At 38.1% G+C, this 20,463-nt stretch overlaps 3 protein-coding genes across 4 annotated transcripts in view; 1 reads left to right on the top strand and 2 right to left on the bottom strand.

Annotated features, from left to right (window-relative positions):
* LOC119079343 (oocyte zinc finger protein XlCOF6-like) overlaps positions 1-18,925 on the bottom strand; it is a 38,318-nt gene extending 19,393 nt beyond the window's left edge. The window contains exons 1-3 of one of the 2 annotated variants that reach the window (XM_037187171.1): positions 18,823-18,924; positions 15,995-17,698; positions 1,628-1,797 (exon numbers count right to left, since the gene is read on the bottom strand). In XM_037187171.1, the coding sequence (XP_037043066.1) occupies positions 1,628-1,797; positions 15,995-17,693 (1,869 nt within the window). In that variant the 5' untranslated portion in view covers positions 17,694-17,698; positions 18,823-18,924. Of the gene's footprint in view, positions 1-1,627; positions 1,798-15,348; positions 17,699-18,822 lie in introns of those variants that run through there. The other variant, XM_037187173.1, reaches the window with a different exon arrangement.
* Positions 8,240-10,317, top strand: LOC119079345 (coiled-coil domain-containing protein 58). Its single transcript, XM_037187175.1, has 3 exons — positions 8,240-8,401; positions 8,543-8,815; positions 10,108-10,317. The coding sequence occupies exons 1-3, from the start codon at positions 8,360-8,362 to the stop codon at positions 10,213-10,215; spliced, it is 423 nt and encodes a 140-aa protein (XP_037043070.1). The 5' UTR covers positions 8,240-8,359; the 3' UTR covers positions 10,216-10,317.
* Positions 10,295-12,865, bottom strand: LOC119079344 (histone H4 transcription factor). The gene is made up of 5 exons (XM_037187174.1): positions 12,539-12,865; positions 11,844-12,465; positions 11,581-11,776; positions 11,228-11,345; positions 10,295-11,151 (listed from the first exon to the last, which is right to left on the bottom strand). The coding sequence occupies exons 1-5, from the start codon at positions 12,779-12,781 to the stop codon at positions 10,453-10,455; spliced, it is 1,878 nt and encodes a 625-aa protein (XP_037043069.1). The 5' UTR covers positions 12,782-12,865; the 3' UTR covers positions 10,295-10,452.
* Positions 18,926-20,463: the final 1,538 nt, after the last annotated feature.

Raw genomic sequence — 20,463 nt, 5'->3', positions numbered from 1 at the left:
GTCAAAAATACATCTAGAAAAGTGTCAGTCAAGGGACCTGACCCGCCCAAAAGGTGGGACCTAGTATATTTCTCTCACATAATAGGCCTTTTACTTCACCAAAAATCTCTATATAAATAAGGCTTTGCAAGTCACACGTAAGTATGTGCTCAGTTCATTTTATATGTAGAGTAAATCACTTTACCATCGAAAAATTTATTCTGCAACTGCGCTGCGAAAAGTGACCTTTTTCATGCCTACTTTGAAGAGCGTAATGGGGGTCTTTTTTCACTTGTTGTGAAAAGTCTTTTCGCAACTAGTGGCGAAAAGTCTTTTCGCAACTAGTGGTGAAAAGTAGGTGTGGTTAGCCGTAATCGTTTAGTATATTTATGCGAAGCTGATCAATAAAAACAGAAATTTATTTATCGACACATCGTAAAAATTAAGAAAATTGTCAAAAAATATTACTGATGCAGTCAATTTGTATTTCAAAACACAATAATCAAACGCGTATAGCCACCTTAACGTTTACTTGGTTTTATTTTTAATTCAATACAACAGAATCGCAACAAAAATCTCTTCGAGAAAAGTGTGACGCAGTCTTTGAAGTACAATTTCTAAAATGAATGATATCGCTAGAGTTGACGCTTTCAGCTTCGTTACGCAAAAATTAAATTTTACACCTAATTTGGTCAAACAAGCTGGCTTAGTTTTATCTCATCATCTGCCAAATAATTTTTACCAAAAAAAACTGGTCCTCAAATTCACGTAAAATTCACAAATATAAGGAGAGATATGCTTGAACCGATTTTTTTTTTTTTTTTGGAAAATGTCTTTTTGTGACGGTTAGTTCATACTCATACATCTATCTAAGCAAAGACGCTATTTGGACCTCTGGATAATACTAGTTGTGCCGGGACCGAAAAAATGATGTCTATTTCAGTATCGACATTCACTTAACAAGCAGTTGGCGGTTAAGGGAAGAACATGTCTATTATTCAGAGAAAGATATCAATAAGCAAATCCTTCGTTGCCGTATAACGAGTTTGTTTTGTTTTTTTTCGAAAATTACTTATGTTTGAGAATTTGTACAGCGTGTATACAGCAGATACAGCATAAGGCTTTCGATTTCGATTTTGTCAAACAATTTCCATTTTTTTTTCATTTTCATTTTTTTTTCACAGAGTTATGGTCATTTTACAACAATAGCTCCAGTGCGGTGTGAGTGCCGTTTGTGTTGTGTCAGGTCAGACTTTCCAACAAATCTCGCTGGGCACTCATCACAGCAGAATGATTTGACGCCCACGTGCCTTAACAAATGCATGTGTAAGTGTGACTTGATTTGAAATTTAAATCCACATATATCGCAGATAAAATTTCTTATACCCTCGTGCATACGTTTGTGACGTTTGAAGCTGTGTTGCAGTCTGTACGTCTTTCCACATTTGTCACAACAATATTTATTTACGCCAGGTATATGAATCCGTTGATGGTATTTGAAACGTGTTTCTGTTGCAAATTTTTCATCGCATTCACCGCATGCGAATGGCTTTTCCACAATTTGTGGACGTCTATTGTAGTGGACGGAAGACTTCTTAAACTTTTTCTCTTCGTCATTTTTACCGATTGCTGTTTGAAACTGAGCTGCCTGTATTTCTGTTTTTCCATTCCGCTTATGATAAGACAGTAGTCCTTCGGCTATTGTGACTGGCTTTGTTTCTTGTCCTTCGTCAAAACGTATTCCTAAACCATCGGCGAACGAATCAACGCTAATCGGTCGGTCTACTGTAGGACTCAATGTCTCCGAAAACGTCCAGCAATTGTCTTCACTATTACTGTCCTCAGCGCAAGGTTGTTGTGGTGTTTCAGATACAATTTTCGACTTTCCTGTGTTCGTGGTGGAATCTTTATTGTGAATTCGTTTGTGTTGATTTAGCAAAGTTTTAGTTAAAAATTTCGAGCTACACAAATCGCACTCGAAAGGCTTCTCTTTGTCCTCGGGTTTCTTCTGCCGGTGACTACGTTTGTGTTGGTTCAGCAAAGATCGGGTGGTAAATGCCGAGCTACATTCTTCGCAACTAAAAGGCTTCTCCCCGCTGTGGGTTAGTTTGTGTGAATCGAGACCAGATTTTGCAGCGAATCCCATCCCACATTGGTCGCAGATAAATGGTTTCTTTCCTCTGTGCCGTGCTTTGTGCGTTTGCAGGACATGCTTGTAGCTGAAGATCATTCCACAATCATCGCACGAGAACGTTTTATCGCTGATCTCGTTGTGCGTAAGCCGGTGCGTTTTTAAGGCAGCCTTGTAGCCAAACGTCTTTCCGCAATCTCCACAACTGAAAGGCTTTGCGCCGGTATGTCTGACTTTGTGATTAATGAGGGCTGCTTTTGAGGCGAAGAGCATCCCACATTCGTCGCAGAAGAAACTTTTTTCTTTGCGGTGAGCTCGGCTCTGATGAAGTGTCAGCTCATACCTTCTGGTGAATCTCGCACCACATTCATCGCAACCGTACGGTTTGATTTCGGAATGAGAAAATTTATGGCTTTTGAGAGATTTTGTACTTGTGTATGGTTTACCGCAAATATCACAAATGTACGGACTCAGACCCAAATGTTTCAGTTTGTGACTGTCAAATGACGCCTTTGTAGAAAATTTTGCGTCGCATTCATCACATTTAAATGGCTTCTCTCTATGTGTTGCTTGATGCGTTTTCAATGCTGATTTCAGTATGAATCTCTTGCCACAATGTTCGCATTCCCAAGTTTTCTCATCAAAATGAATCTTCATGTGGTTCGGTATCGATTTCTTCGACTTAAAAGTATTCCCACATATGTCACACATCACACTTTTTTCACCATGCGCTTCCTGCTGATGATATTGAAGTTTTGGCCTATTTTTAAACACTTTCCCGCATAATTTGCAATCGAGCTCTTTTTCACCAAGTGGCTCACCAGTGTGCATGGTCTTATGCTTGAATGCGGTGGTCTCATGAAGAAACGTCAGCCCACAAATTTCGCAAGGAAACCCATCCTCCACAACTTTAAATGGCTTTAAATGCCATTTAACGTGTCTGGCGTAATTAGACTTTTGATCAAAACATTGTCCACATTTGTCACACTTAAATTCATTTATACTCTGGTCCTGTGGCAGCTGAGGGTCTGTGGGCAGTAATTCTTCGATGTTTCTTAACTTTATCGCCGCAGCATTAGATGATGCTGCTGGAACACATTCGTATTCACCAAACGTTATTTCAGATTTAATGTCTACGGCTGTAGCATCATCGTCGCCAATTGATGCTATCGACGGATCAACTTTCGCACCGATAACATTGTCCCGCAATTTTATGTTGAGAGTCGATTTGTCATCGGGCGGTTCGGCTTTTATCTGATGATTGTCCATTTGACCTTAAGGAAGAAAATGTCGATTAATTTCAATAAATGAAGAATCGTTTGATGGGGAAACAACAATGACAAATCTTGTCCCACCAGTAGACCATTCGCCTATTATTTGCTTGTATTTTCTATTACTCTATTCTCCCGAACCCTGTCCCACCCATGTTGTTTCCCCCTCGCAATCGTTACATCTCAAAGAATTCTTTTTTTGGTTTGTTTACATCATAACAACACTGTTGAAACTGCCAGAGGTCTGCAGTTCTAACAAATGTTTTATGATTTTCAGTACAATGCGTTGACTGAATCCAATAGTCAGTAAATTTTAATTTATTGTTATTTTACCTTTCGATATGTTCGATATGTAATGGATATTTATATTTATGGCTTAGTGGCCTTTGTAAATATCTGTTTTGTCAAAACATTATGAAAAATGCAGAAACGTCAAGAAGCAAAATGAGTGTTGAACGGGTTGAACGTGTTGAACAAAAATCAGTGATGACAGCACAGTGAGTACCAAAGAAACAGTGTAATAGGTCTCTTCCAAGGCCGTTCAAAATGTCAATCGTCATCCACAGAGAAGCCAACACAACCTCACTTTGAAGTTTTAACGAACAAATTTGTTTAAGTTGCGGTTATGTTTGCTTCTGTGGATGACGGTCGGTTGTTTTCGGCCTGTCAAAATTCGTTTTTACCGTACGATGGAAGAAACCTATGGAAACAGTAAATGGATGCAAGGTTCTGAAAGAACAGATTAAGACACTCACGAAGAAAAAAAATTATCAAGTTGACATTTCAAACAATCTGTAATGATGATATGGTCTATCCAATCGATCGTCATCATTTAAACAAATAAAAAGGGGATTACCACAAGGAGCTGTTTCGAGTACAACTCTATTCAATTGTATGCTGAATGATCTATGCGTACTACTAAAATCAATACCTGGTGTGGAAGTAATTGTGTTCGCCGATGACATAGCTATTGTGGTATCCGGAGACGTCATTTCAATGATGGAATCGATTATGAACTGCGCTCTAGAAAATCTATCAAGTTGGGTGAAATCGAATAAAATGGTCGTAAACATGGAAAAAACGAAATACCAGCTCTTCAGTATGCGAAATGACTGTAGAAAATTCAATTTATTCTACAACAACGAAGAAGTTAAAGAGACAACGGAACAACGCTACCTAGGAGTTAAGCTCGACCAACGCTTGTCTTTCAAATCGCACATAACCGAGTTGATCACCAAGTCAGAGAAGAGATTGAAAATACTAAAACGATTAGCTGGCACAAAATGGGGCGCATCAAAAGACACTTTAACATTAACATACAAAACATACATTTTGCCAGTGTTAATGAACGGATGCGAATTGCTTATATGTGCTAGTAAATCTCAGAAGAAAAGGCTGGAAATCGTTCAAAATAAGGCACTTCGAATCATAACTGGAGGCGTCAAATCCACTCCGATTACTGCAATGGAAATGTTCAGCAAAATCAGACCGATCGAATCACATTGTGAAGAAGCTGCCTTAAAAATGTATGAACGGATTCGCAGAATACCGAACTGTCTCTGGAACAACCTCAATCCGGTCGAAAATGAACTTAGGTCGAAAGTTTCATTCATCGAAAACATAAAAGCACTCCACAGAAAATATGATATTCCTACCCAATCGAAGACCCGTCGATTCACAACGAAAAAGAAACGAAGATCGCATCAAAGAAAATTCAAAATTGCAAAAAAGGAAATTAAGCAAAAGATTACCGAGAAAATCGTCACCGATCAAGCTTTCGCAGCACAGAATAAACCGTGGTCAGACTTCACTAACATAAAATCTACCACCAGGAAGATCTACGTAGCGAACTTCCGAAAAATGACTGGTCACGATCTGTTATATAAACACCTCAATCGAATCGGTGTAAAAAGCAATTCACAATGTCCATTTTGCAATCGAAGCGAGCAGACATCCGACCATATCATTAGTTGCACCGCACTATCGGCCGTTAAAAACGATCTTATGAAGAGAAATCTAGACGACGAAGAATTATTTTCAGAAATGTACTGGCACGTCAGAGACCGTCAATAATTCATCAATCATCAATTTATATATTTTTAATATCTTTCGAAAATAAACAGCATTAGACACAAAAAAAAAAAAAAATATGGTCTATCCACACAAATCGGAAGAAATAGGTACATGTGAATTTCTTTAATTAAAAACTTATGTCAAACGAAATTTTTTTCACCAAATCTATCGAGTTCAACAAATGCATTTAAGAGGTTCCGAGTCTTCAGTTTTGATACAAACCAAATACTATGTCGCCATCTCGTTTCATTTGAATGAAATGCTTGTGATTATTCTTAATATCATTGTGGTTATCCTTAATGACAATAGAAATTGGAACATCGCCTCTTAACGTAACTACACTTGCAGAAATACGCAATGTGGCGAAAATTAAATTAAACATGAGTTCGGCTGAGTGAGAAATAAGTGAAATCGCTATTTCCTCCGCTGCCGTCGCTCCATACAAATTCTGACGTCTGAAAGTCTCGGGGGTAAAGTTTGTGAGTATCAAGATTATGAAAGAACAGGTTTAGACACCCAAGAAGGCGGGTGACACACACATTTTTACAAATTGATACATTGTCAGCTTGAAGAAATAAAAATAGTTTTTATGACGTTAACTCAGAATTGTCTTAACCTGTTCTTTCAGAACCTTGGTGAGTAAGAGTATAGCGATTTCATAGACTTTTGACATAAAATTTATAAGAAAAATGTCAAAAGTTCGCGAAAATGTCATACTTACGAAATTTACGCGTCATTATGGTATACTCTTCTTATGTGTAGTTTGATTGGCTAACCGGGATTCCTAGTTATCAGCAGTGGCGCTTCTTCATAGAGACCAATTGGACCATGGTCCAGGGCGCTGGGAAAATGGGGCGCTGAAATATGCAAACAGAAATTTCATACTTTGCACGAAAATTCATGTGATGTTGCGTCAAAGCAAAAAAAAAATCGCTGCGCGGCCTTCCTATGATAACACTGACATCTTTCGTACACTGTATGGTGAACATTTACTTTATTTTTACTGAGGAAAAATAATGTAGAGCACAGTTGGAAAAATACACCACACAAGAAACACTATAATGATAATAAGAATCATCAAGACTCAAGACACTTTACTTGCTGATCTAATGACACTTTTCAGATCATAATCTCTGGACGAGGGGAAAACTACTCGCGTAATCAATTACACATACTGGAGGGAATTGCTGGAACATCCGCTAATTAATAGGAATCGAACGAAATACTTGAAACTGAACGAATTACAAGAAATTAACTTGAAATACAAGAAATTGAACGTAAATGAAAGGATATGCCGATAAGGACGATGAACGAAAGAACTAAGCGAATGCAAAATAAACTTGATCTTCACACTCGCTGCATAAGTTCAGTTCACTCACTTTCATTTACTTTCAATTTTTCGTATTTCTAGTCAATTTCTTGTAATTCCATCAGTTGCTATCAATTCCTTCAATTTCTAGTATTTCTTTCAATTCTTATTAATTACCGGATGTTCCGGCAGCTACGAAACTGCAGTAATATCGACAGTTTTCGTTAAATTTTAAGGATATCTTAGTAAATTATCGAAATAAAGAAAAGTAAAGAAAAATTTTAGAAAATTGTTTCTAAAAAGTAGACAGTGAATTGGATAGTAACAGAAAATATCGTCGAATTATTAGAAATTAATAGGAATTAAAGTGCAGATCCGACAAAACGAAATTAATACGGTAATTGAAGGAATTGAAAGGCAATAGAAATTGATTTGCCACCCCTATGCTCAGAGGTTTTCCCCTCGTCTCTAGATCCATTTACACTATTTTTTTTGTTCGCGCAGTTAAATGTGAATCGACGAAGGGGCAGGCTGCTCTAACAGCTACAATTCACCGAATAATTGAAACAATGACGAAAATCGAAGATTTGGAATACCAGAAATCTCTATAAAGGAGTCCCTAAAAAAATAAGTTTTTGAACCTTAATTGGAATTCCTAGTTTTTTCATGTATCTCAAAAAAATGTCCTGCATGCCCTGCTGCAGGACACGAAGCATGCATTTAGGCGTTTTTTTTAAATACTGGAATTTAGTTTACTTTTGATGGTATCTTTCCACCAGAATCCTTTTTCAAGAATTTGTTAGCTTCAACAATTTGTAGCAATTTGATCAGCTCTGAGAAAACTGAGCAGTTTATGCAAATTTCGTTATGCTCACTTTTCTCAGAGCAGCTCGAACGAATACATTTATGATGATAAGATATTAACAAAAATGAAATACACGTCAATTTTGGCCGCAATTTTAGCTAAGCATCGATGAAGGATAGAAAAATTTTCTCATGGTATTTGTTCAATGCTGAAAGACTGAATCAGATATGATCAAGGGTAATGTTTGGTAAAAACTTGCTTGTAGTCGAAAACGCATGTCTTACAAATAAATTTTGACCTATAAACATATTTACAAAATAAAATTAATAAAAAACGAGGCGCTAGAATGTAGTGGTCCAGGGCGCTCAGTATGCTAGAGGCGCCTCTGGTTATCAGTCCGTCTAAAATGTCCGTTACAATCCAGAAACGTACTAAAAAGGTTCGTACGGTTCGTACACTCTTTTTCATGCTTCAGGGCCGAAAATCAAGGCTGTATACTTTGAGGAGGTCACGCAGACCGCCATTTTATTAGATAAAACTAACTTCGTTCGGCCTACAATCCGCAAAATTGCCTAAAATCAATCGTCCAAAACAGGTTCAGAAATGACTAATTTGTTTATCGGTTTGAAGAAAGTACAGCAGCACTACAAAAGTCACTTTTCGGCTCGTCGGCTCATTTTGACAGATAAGATAAGAGTTTTTTGTGGTTTTGCTGCATTTCGTTTCCCAAATTATATTTTGCTCTTAGTTTTCGCTTTAAGTTAAAAGAAAATAAAATCAAAAGACTGGCAATGGCAATAAAATATGAATGTGGCGACTTCCTTCAGTTTCAGGTTAGCGACAATCTTTCCCTACCGTCCGAAAATAAACAGTCGCGGTGCCTAGAGTTTAACCTCAAAACAAAATTGCATTTTCACCGATTCGCCGATAACATTTTTTCGTATGATCACTGATCGAACGTTCTCTTTGCTCAGGAATCGCTGAAAAAGATGCGAGAACTGGACGACAAAATCATTTACGCATTGAACACATCGATACCCACCGAATCATTTAAGGGTCAAATATCGCCCAGCCAAACATGCGAACGATTGTATAATCAATTGCAGGAGAATTACACGAATCGGGAAAAGGCAATAACGAATTGCATTCTCGTCACAGCCGATTCGGTGAAGGGACTCAAAGTGAAACGGGACGAAAATCGGGACGACATTAGCGCAACTCAAGCATTTAAAAATGAGCAGCGTAAGGTAAGGGAATCTTTATTTTAAAACGACTGACATCGCGAACACTTATGTATTACCAATATTGTAAAAGACATACGCCAGGGCGTCGTTAACACACTTTCCCGAGATCAAAATAGTTTGAAAAGATGCAGTTTCTTACCGAGAGTTCGAAACTCACCAAGCAACTCAATAAAATCCCTTTTTTTGGATGGTTCTACTATCTTCCAACAAATAGTCTATGGGAAACCAACTAAAACTCGGGATGGATTAGGATTACCTCATACCAATGACCGACCTGAGTTTGAATCTTATTTTGACCCGTCCAGATAATCCTTTTATTTACCTCAGTTGACCTATTCCGACATTCCAAACTAGTAAATATATTCACATGGTTCAGTAATGGGTTGGTCCCAAAATCTACTTATGCGGCTCTTCCCTCTTTCGGGTCCCCTAGCAATTATGAAAGGTCATGTCGAGAAACTCGACTGAAGAAATTTCATTTTTTTCATACAAATTTTTATCGGAAAAAAATTGGCCTTATTTGTAGCTCTTGACAACCTCTAATATTTTCGATAATAGCCACAGCCGCATCGTCCTCCAATTTTTCGACCCAGCAGTTTTCCTCTGAAAAAAATCTTGACTTTGGGCCGTAGTAGCCAGAGTGGTTCATATTGAAAAGTGGACTCATGGTGCTTATTCCGTTCGTTTTACTATTGTGCACCATTTGCGAATGTAAAAAAGACAACTAAGTTCAATTTTGGCGTCGATTTCCTCCGCGCTAATCCAACAAGCGACTTGTCACCGATTTTTTTATGCCGATCTTAGTTTCTCGCCATGACTTATCATAATTGTTAGTTGGACAAACTTAGACCACCCTATTGACTATTGACAATTGAGTAGGATCATCTCAAAAACAGCAGAAATCATCACAAGATTGACCGCTCCACTGCTCTTGCAATTACAAATTTCTGACGTTTCGGTCATTGCACGTAAGGACCAAAGTACTTTGATAAGAACAGCTGTTGAACAGTAGCCGGTAGAATCATTCAAACCCGACGTTTTCGCTTGTAAGTTGGATTAGTTAAATTGGAGATTTGTCATAACATGAAATCGCCCAAAGGAATCCTTTATCTCTCGAGTTATAAAAAAAATGTTTTGATGACGTCCTGGCCTGCGATTACTTACGAGCCTTATTCAAACAGTGCTCTTGTATACTAATCGAAGGAATTTTTCGCGATGTTACGTTCAGTTTCAATTTTGTTATCGTCGCACCTCCGATTGCTTTAAACAAAAAAAAATAATTTAATTTCAAAAAGCTGAGGATGTTGCAGAGCGAGCTAAATGTGGAGGATATCATTAAGCAACGTACCGTCAAAACGTTCAATGAACGATGTCGAATGTTTTTCACCATGGGCGCGTTGTGATGCGATCGACGGAGTATTAAAACCAATTTTTTTTTATAAATGATTTTGTGGTGAAAATAATTTAGAGCAATACACACGGTTACTTAGACATTGCAGACACAATTTTCGTTTTATTTCGTTATGTACAATTTAGCCTTTTCAATGCTCAGGCGTCATCGTCGACCTCAGCTCTTAAATTCGAACAATTAAAATAAAATAAAATTCTTTTCTTTACATTAGACAAGATTTAACGTAACGTTACGTGGTAGTCACACTGAATTCGTCCGCTTGAACAATTTGTGTTTTAACAACGACACCGGCCTCGTCCACCTCGTTCAATTCGATGATAATATTGCTCTGCTTCTCCTTCTTCAAGTACCGTTTCATAACCGAAAAGTTCTTTATATCCGACGAACAACTCCCGTCAACAGTTGACGAAAAATCAATTTCCGATTTGATTGGACTCTCATCGATAGTTGTGTTTGTCGTCGCACCGCATTTCTCTTTCCGCTCAGTTTTACCGCTTTTCACATCTTCCTCACTATTCGAATCGAAATTCAAGTCCGGCAGCGTAAAGAACAAATTTTCATCGTTGGACGAATCGTAGAAGACCGGTGCCGTTGTTGTTGTTTCCTTAGCTTTGCCGGTCACCTCGATTTTTAGCCCTTTGTCCGACTCATGCAATTCTGATATTTCGAAGCTCATGTCACTCGTTTCGGCCGCATCTATGTTATTCGGTTTCATTACTTGCTGGGTGACTTCCAAGCTTTCGGTTCGGGTCGTTTGCACACTGAAAAATCCATCCAAGTCCTGGCGATAGTTGAATCGATAATGGCCGTGTGGAAGTTGAAATTCGTGCTTTTTGATCAGATGATTCGACAGCAGATTGCCATAGTTGTACTTTTTCGGGCAGATATGACATGCGTACACCCGTTCACCGTGGTGGTCTTTGAAGTGCTGTCAATAAATGCGAAATCTCGTTTTAGTAATCAATTTGAAGCGAGAGAATTTATGCTTCCACTGCAGGGCTTACCTTTCTCAGAATGTGTAGCTTATTCGTATTGTATTCACACTCTTGGCATTCGTACAGCGTTTCATCGTTGTTATGCAGAGCCAGCATATGTTTATCCAAGTCATGTTTGTAAACGGCCCTGAAACAACATTCAAGAAACTTAAGAATTCAACTTTTGACTCTGAAAATAAGCGACGGCCGAGGCGGGAATTTTTTCGGCAAGTCGAAAAAAGGATTCTCTTGTCGAGCTGAAAAAGCACTCGCGAGAAGCGAAGGTATTCCGGTCCATTTAAAAGAAAAATCGAAAAAAAACTCCAACAAAAAATGGTCGCAGAGGAACCACATGATTAATGGTCACAGACCACACTACCTACCCATAATCACACAGTGTGCAAGCGAATGGCTTCTCTTTCACATGCCTATAGCGAACGTGTTGGACAAGCCCTGACGGCGATGATGTTGTCATATCACACATGGTACATTTGTATCGATTTACATGAACGTGTTGATGGTTTCGAAGCAATTCCATGGAGAAGAAGTATTTCAGGCACTGGCTGCATTGAAACTCATCTGTAAAAGTGACACGAACACACATTGAACATTGACATGCTGTCGGTGGATAGCTGTGAAAACTTACTTGTCGCGGCCTGCCGTCTGAAATGGTCATAGAATTTTGAGAAATTGCGAAACAGAGTTCCACAATTGGGGCAGCCGCATTGTTTCTGTTTGGTGTGGGTGCGTCGATGATCGGCAAAGATTGCAATGACCGTAAATGATTTTCCACAATTCGCCCAGCGACAAATCATTGCATTTTTCGCATTTTGTTTTCTGAATTTCGCCTCGTGCGCACCGTGATCACGAACATGGTCCATAAAATCGCTGATTTTCAGAAACGTTCTGTCGCAGTCTTCCCATTTGCATTCGTGGCTCATATTCTCATCCGGTATCAAATTTCTGCAACGAGAGTCCAGGACGCAAGGTGGCAGATTGTCCTTCGACTGCAGGTAGCATTCACCGATATTCTTCAAATTGGTGTGGTAGACATGGAATCCAATGTGGATGATCATTTCGGTTTTATCGTTGGTTTTGTAGTTGCACAGGTCCCAGTGACAGTCGTACGTTTCTTGTGGCGTTATATTTGCGATGTGATCGTCGACATGCAAACGAAACTCGGTCAAATTGATACTTTCGTAGCGACAGCGCTTCCATTCACACAAAATGTTTATATTCAATTTTTCAGCACCTCTCGCCACAGATTCCTTGAAAAGAAAACCAGAACAACAGTGGTTAAACGCGCGTCATCTTAACAACACACATAATAAACAGACTTACAACAGGCCTGTCTTCCGACTCGGGTTTTCTGTACAATTCATTATCGAATTCTGAATTCAGGTCATCGTTGATGTTGTGGTTCGGTACGACGTCGTGTGGTACGGATTTTTGTTCCAGCAACCACTCCTTGCAACGATCATAATCTTTGATTTTCTTTATCGAAGACTTTGACGTTCTTTTATTGCTGGATTGTGTTGCTGGTGCCTTTTTCGGTTTCACTGTTGTATTGGCTTTGCGGCCCATTTTTAACCCTTTACTCGATGTTACGATCTGAGAACAGACAATTTTAAGCTTCGAATGTGTCTTTATGAGCACAAAAACAAACAGCTGTCATAATACGTTTTAGCGGGGGTCTAAATGTCACGAATTGTCATTCTCATTGATGACACAGATGTTTTCAATTTTTTTGAAAAAAGGGCGCGTTGAATGAATAGGTTAACCCTTTTTGTTAGCGACATCAACTAAACGGTAAAAATAGGCGATGGCATGGTCAATTTGGTTTTAAATCTTAAAATGAATGAATGAACTCAATATTTAAGGAAATGGAGTTTCTGAAAGAACAGCTTAAGACTCTAACGAAGGTGGTTGAAATCAAATTTGTTAAACCCACTCATTTTGTGTGAAAAGTCAACTTGAAAACAATTTTTTTTTTGCTAAGTTCAAATCATCATATAAAGTTTCTCAAACCTAGTTGGCGCCACAGGAAAATTTTGATTCCACCGCGTTCGTGATCAACTCGAAAGTGTATTAACCTGTTCTTTCAGAACCTTGGGTTCTGCAACTTATTCTTCTTCAGTATTCAGTATGCAATGTACTGAGTACATTCCATCAAATGTTTTTGTTAATAAAATCATTCAGTCAGGTTGAGAAATTACTTTCAGATGTAATGAACTGTGTACTCGTTTTACATACAACTCGAGTAAATTTCATCCGTTTTTCGTAATTTTTGTTTCATTTGAAAGATAATCGAACACCGAATAGAATGTTGTTAAAAAAAAATTAAATTTGGGTCCTTGGACTAAGGCCGCTACTAGGGCCCTATGTGTATTTTACATATAACTCGAGCAAATTTCATCCGTTTTCCGTATTTTTTGTTTCATTTGGAAGGTAAATCAAAGGCCGAATAGAATGTAGTTGAAAAAAAAAATAAAAAAAATTGGATCCTCGGACTGAGGCCGATACTAGGCCCTATGTGTATTTATACTCAATAAATTAAAATTTTAGGGCTATTTGAAATTTTTGTTTTATTTGAAAGGAACGTCGTACGGGGCTTCGTAATTGCGCTATGCGCAATTTCTAAGATGTACACATTACATAATAATTTTAATTTAACTACCGGCGCATAGGCTTACGGTCAAAGTAGGGTGACAGACGCACTAGGGTCACGTACGCAATAGATATACGGGTTTGTACGGGGCTCAGTCGCAGCAAACGCTCCGACTGTTCTGATGGCTCGTTTGACGATTTATTTGAAGCAAAATGTTTTTGTTTTTTTGAAAAAGTGGAACCATTAAAACAAGCAAAAATGTGTTACTTTTAAAAGGAAAAATTGGTTTGTGGTGTAAATGGTTCCAGATTGTGTAAATTTATGTAATCTGTGCACAAGTTTCTGCAAGCAGGTTACGTTATCACCCACAAACCATGTTTTTCTTAAAAAGTAACACATTTTTGCGTGTTTTAATGGTTTTACTTTTTCAAAGAAAATTTTGATTCAGAGAAATCATCAAAAAACGAAATTTAGGCTATAAATTTGCAAAGGGTTTATTGCTCTTAATACGCAACGTATTCGTTCGATTCAACAGTTTAATCAACATCATAACAAAGTTCGTAGGCCGTACGATTCAAGAGGTCGGTCTTAGTTGACTGAAAAAATTCTATCTTCACTTAACCCAGACTCTGGGAACAGTTTAACATTTTTAATTCAAAGTACACCGAACTGTCCATTAGGGTGTGTCGATTTCAATTATTTTTTTTAGTCATTCCGGGTTCCGCCCTACCGCGATTCACCCTCGCACTAGCAATAATAATCAGCAAATTTTTTTTTTCTAAGTCAATATAAGCTTGCACCGTCACTTTTTCAAAAATTTTCGAGCTACACGAGATAGCCTTCCAACAGCGAAACCAAAAAATATTTAAATTTATCTATCTAAACTGTATGTTTGCTGGATGCGCTATTGAAATACCTATAAAATGAGCTATCACAACAATAGCTTGAAAAAAACTCACCCAGAAGAGATGACTTTTCCACTTACAAAATTCTTGAAAATTCCACCTCGGTGAAACTTGATGCTATACCAAAATGACGGTAAAACATTTTTTTAACTTTTTTTAATTTTTGTATGTTCTAGTAGACCCTCTAGATGCCGTACAGAGTGAAAACTTTGCAAAAGCATCTGTAGATTTTTTTTTGGTTCGGACCCATAATCCAGCTATCTCGTGTAGCTCGAAACTTTTTGAAAAAGTGACGGTGCAAGCTTATATTGACTTAGAAAAAAAAAATTTTGCTGATTATTATTGCTAGTGCGAGGGTGAATCGCGGTAGGGCGGAACCCGGAATGACTAAAAAAAATAATTGAAATCGACACACCCTACTGTCCATCAGAAAATGTCTAACTGATATGACCAGCTCTCAGATACGGTAAGGTCAAAAATAACGCAGCACACAAATTGGCGTAAAGTGGTAATGACTTGGGTAATGATAGATTAGATATCTCCATCGATGCAAACACTCTACTTTGGCCTTAGCATACTACTATTTGTCGTCATGTAGATTCCGATTTTCTCATTAAAATTTCCATTTTTTTTTCATTTTACTTTTTATTCACAAAAAAAGAACTGTTTAAGTGCGGTGTACGTGCCGTTTGTGTGATTGCAGACCAGAATTTTCAACAAATCTCGCTGGGCACTCATCGCAACAGACTGATCTGTCCCCTACGTGCCTTAACAAATGCATCTTCATGTGTACCTTGTGTTGACATTTAAATCCACAAATATCGCAGATAAAGTTTTTTATACCCTCGTGCCATCGTCTGTGATGTTGGAAGCTATGATGCAGTCTGTACGTCTTACCGCATTTGTCGCAACAATATTTGTTTTGGCCAGGCTCATGAATCAGTCGATGGTGTTTGAAACGTGTTTGTGATGAAAATTTTTCATCGCATACACCACAAGCGAACGGCTTTTCCACAATTTTTGGACGTCTTTTGTACTTCACGGCAGGCTTCTTAAGCTTTTTCTCTACGTCTTTTTCAACGATAGCCTTTTGAATCTGAGCTGGCTGTATTGCTGTTTTTTCATTGCGCTCATGATACGGCCGTAATCCTTCGGCTATTGTGACAGGCTTTGTTTTTTGCTCTTCGCCAAAACGTATTCCATCGGAGAACCAATCATCGCTAATTGGCCGGTCTATTGTACGACTGAATGTCTCTGAAAATTTCCAGCAATTGTCTTCACTATTACTGTCCTCAGCACAAGGTGGTTGTGGTGTTTCAGATACAATTTTCGACTTTCCGGCGTTCGTGGTAGAATTTTTATTGTCCTCAGCACCAGTTGACTGAGAGACAATTGGCGACTTTCTTGCGCCAGTGAGAGAATTTTTATTGTCTTCAGCGGCAGTTGTCTGAGACACAATCTTAGACTTTCCTGCGCCAGTGAGAGAATTTTTATTGTGATGATCTCTTCTGTGTCGATACAACGAAGATCTAGCTGAAAACTTCGAGCCACACAAATCACAGTCGAAAGGCTTTTCTTGGTCCTCAGGTTTCTTTTGTCGGTGACTACGTTTGTGTTGGTGCAGCAAAGATTTAGTGGTAAATGCCGAGCTACATTCTTCGCAACTAAAAGGCTTCTCTCCGCTATGGGTTAGTTTGTGTGAATCGAGACCAGATTTTGCAGCGAATCCCATTCCACATTGGACGCAGATAAATGGTTTATCTCCGCTGTGCCGTGCTTTGTGCTTTTGCAGGACATGCTTGAAGCTGAATTTCATTCCGCAATCATCGCACGAGAATTTTTTATCATCGCTGATCTCCATGTGCGTAAGCCGGTGATTTTCTAAGGCAGCCTTGTAGCCAAACGTCTTTCCGCAATCTCCACAACTGAAAGGCTTTGCGCCGGTATGTCTGACTTTGTGATTGGTGAGTGATGTTTTTGAGGAGAAGAGCATCCCACATTCGTCGCAGGAGAAACGTTTTTCTTTGCGGTGAACTACTCTCTGATGAACTGTCAGGTCATACTTTCTGATGAAACTCGCACCACATTCTACGCAAAGGTGCGATTTGATTTCATGTGAAATTTTATGGTTGTTGAGAGATTTTGTACTTGTGTATCCTTTACCGCATGTATCACAAACGTACGGATCCAAATGTTTCAGTTTGTGACTGTGTAATGACTCCTTTGTAGAAAATTTAGCGTCGCATTCGTCACAATGAAATGGCTTCTCTCTATGCGTTGCTTGATGCGTTTTGAATGCTGATTTTTGTATGAATCTCTTGCCACAATATTCGCATTCCCAAGTTTTCTCATCAAAATGAATCTTCATGTGGTTCGGTATCGCGTTCTTCGACTTAAAAGTCTTCCCACATATGTCACACATCACACTTTTTTCACCATGAACCTCCTGCTGATGATATCGAAGTTTTGTCCTATTTTTAAACACTTTCCCGCATACTTTGCAATCGAGCTCTTTTTCACCAAGTGGCTCACCGGTGTGCAGGGTCTTATGCTTGATTGCGGTGGACTCATGGAGAAACTTCAATCCACAAATTTCGCAAGGAAATCCCTCCTCCACAACTTTAAATGGCCGTAAATGCCATTTAACATGTCTCTTTAAAGCGGGCTTTTGATCAAAACATTGTCCACATCTCGTACACTTAAATTCGTTTCTACTTTGGTCCTTTGGCTGTGAGGGGTCTGTGTCCAGTAATTCTTCGATATTTCTTAATTTTATCTCTGCAACACTAGATGATACTGCCGGAGCGGCTGGAGTGTATTCGTATTCACCAAACGTTACTTCGGATTTAATGTATACGGCGGATCCATCGATAATTACTGCTGCCGACGGATCAACTTTCACACCGGTAACATCGTCCGGAAATTCTATGTTAACGGTCGATTTGTCATCGGGCGGTTCGGCTTTTATCTGATGATTGTCCATTTGACCTTTAAGGTGAATAAAATTAATTAATTTTATTGAATGAATGAAGTCGTTCGAGGGGGAAACAACAATGAAAAATCTGGTCGCTTCTTTAGACCATTCATCCATTATTCGCATATTATTTCCCCGAATCTATTCGTTTATATTTACCTTTATCTACCTAGGTGAAATAATAGCAGTGAAAAAGTGCTATTATTTCGCCGTCGGCAGATAAAATAGCGTATTCACCTCTGTCCAAATGTTTATTTAGACACTTGGTGTTATAACATTGTCCTTCGGCTCATGCAATAACTCCCCAAGTGTCTAAATAAACATGTGGACAGAGGTAAATAATCTACTATTATTCGCCCGAACGCTATACCACCATTCGCTCGTGTTATTGCCCCCTCGCAATCGTCACATCTCAAAGTAGTCGTTTTTGGATTGTTTTTTTCTGTTTGTTTACATCCTAAAAACACTGTTCACTGTCAGAGGTGTACAATTCAAGCAAATGTTTTAGAGCAACGCACTTCAAGCGATGTATCAAACAAATCTTTGCACTGTAAAAAAAATCTGGAAAAAGTTGTCTTACAAGAAAGTGCTCTATTTGGCAGCTGTCACTCAAAGCACTTTTGCTTGAAGTGCGTTGTTTAGAGGGATATGTTACAAAAAACGCCTATACTGACGCGCTTACCATTCGATTTTTTTAGAAGCCGAAACCACTTTCAAAAAAATTCATTCTGTGGCTAATGGGAGGTGATCAAAAACCGAAAACATGCACTTTTTATTTGGAAATTTCTCAAGGTACACGAAAGATACAAGGTCGTGTGATTAGAAAGGTAATTTGACGTACTTTCAGGATAGGGTCTTATGGGGGCTTGGAGGTATCTACGATAAAATATGGGCAATTTACCACTTCTAATTCTCATAGTTCATCTTCATGGTAGTGCGTGTTTTCGGTTTTTGATTCCGTCGAGGAATTGTTTTGAAAGTGGTTTTGACTTCTAGGATCGAATACTTTTCGAAGCTCTTTAAAAAGTCCAATTGGAAATGTGTCCGATTTCAGTAGACGGTTTTTGAAAGGAATCCCCTTTACAATTATCACTACAATGAACTGAATCCATTAGTTAGTAAATTTAAATTTATTTACCTTTCGATATTTAATGGATTTTTATGACTTAGTCTGCTTATAATTCGCAAAAATCTATTTTGTTTTGTCAAAATAAAGAAACGTCAAGTAGCAGAATGATGAGTGTTCTCAGTGTTGAAGGTGTTGAACAAAAGTCAGTGATGATTGCACATAGTACTAGAAGAAACAGTGTTTAGGGTGTTTAGATGGTTTGGATACACCATACACCAAGATCAAACTGTGCAATAGGTTTCAGATTCGTTCAAAAACGCTCATATATAGGCTGTTATGATGAGAGATAAGGTTGATATAAATTGGATTAGTTATTTTAACTCGCCTTTTAACTAGTCATAACTTGTCTATAAACTGTTATGATCAGAGCGAGAGTTCCGAAGACCACTGAATTATAACTTGCCTTGGGGTACTTGTCATTGCATATTTTCATATAAATTTTTGACATATACCCCAAGGTAAGTTAAAATAACTGTTCCAAATTACATTTCCTTCAACAGTATAGTAGAGACACAACCTCATCGATATTTACATCAAAGTCTCTATGAATGAAATAAGTTTGTTCCAAGTAACTGTAAACACGATTTTTCACTGGCCGAACGAACACCATTTCATCCATAGAGATCGGGTCTCATATAAATATTGATGAGGTTATGTCTCTATGGACGAAAATTGGCAGCAATTGGAAAATTCGTATGGCCTTGGAACAATGGAACAGACCTATACCGTTCGTTCGGCTAATGAAGATTCATGGTTACAGTTATTCTGTTTCTATACGTTTAATATTGTAATGTAACATATATACAAAGTTATATATAAGTTAAGTATGAATTCGTTATACATCCCTTCAAATAATAGTTATTTACATAACAAACAAGTGATAAAAAGTTGAAAAGTATAGTTTTCGTGTGAATTTTGTTGATCCGAGGCGAAGCCGAGTAAGCCACTTTCGACCCTAGGGAAACCAAAAGCATGTAAAATAAATATAAATAACATCATTGAGTTTGTCTTTGGTAAACGATGCAAACAGTTTAATAAACACATTGTGAAATTATTTCATCTTGGATTGATCTTCTAATTAGATAGAACCTAGATGAAAATGGTTCGCTGTTTAATTGACCTATTTTTATGAATGTTAAGACCCAATGTTCTGGGTATGTTGAATTAACTTTCAGGTTACAAAATGAGACTTTTTAGTCTCGAAAATTTGTCCATATTTAATGAACGTAAAATGATTCCGAAATCGAAATGAGCGAATTTATCGCAAAAACGAAAATTGGAGAAAAAACTGTTTGTATCAAAAAACGAAAAGAAACACAGTCCCGCTCTATCAGCGACCACTTTGCTAAAACATTAAGGCACTTCAATTAATTCCAATTAACAAAAAACTGCAGCCAATTTCGTCGTTTACGACTCATCAGTACACCTTTTTTTTATTGATAAACATGTGCATATCAGCTGCCGTACTGTTCCAGACTGAACACATACTGAAAAGATGTACGACTACTCTTCACACAAAAGTACCGTAACATCAGAGACTAAAATGTCTCATTTTGTGACCTGAAAGTTAATTCAACATACCAAGAACATCGGGTCTTAACATTGATCTTCTACTTTTCAGTCTTGAGTTGAAAATAAGTTTAAGTTGAA

The sequence above is a fragment of the Bradysia coprophila genome, unplaced genomic scaffold (genome assembly GCF_014529535.1).
Source record: "Bradysia coprophila strain Holo2 unplaced genomic scaffold, BU_Bcop_v1 contig_324, whole genome shotgun sequence".
Taxonomy (NCBI): Eukaryota; Metazoa; Arthropoda; class Insecta; order Diptera; family Sciaridae; genus Bradysia; species Bradysia coprophila.
The sequence above is the reverse complement of the archived record's forward strand: the minus strand, read 5'-3'. Positions and strand labels throughout refer to the sequence as shown.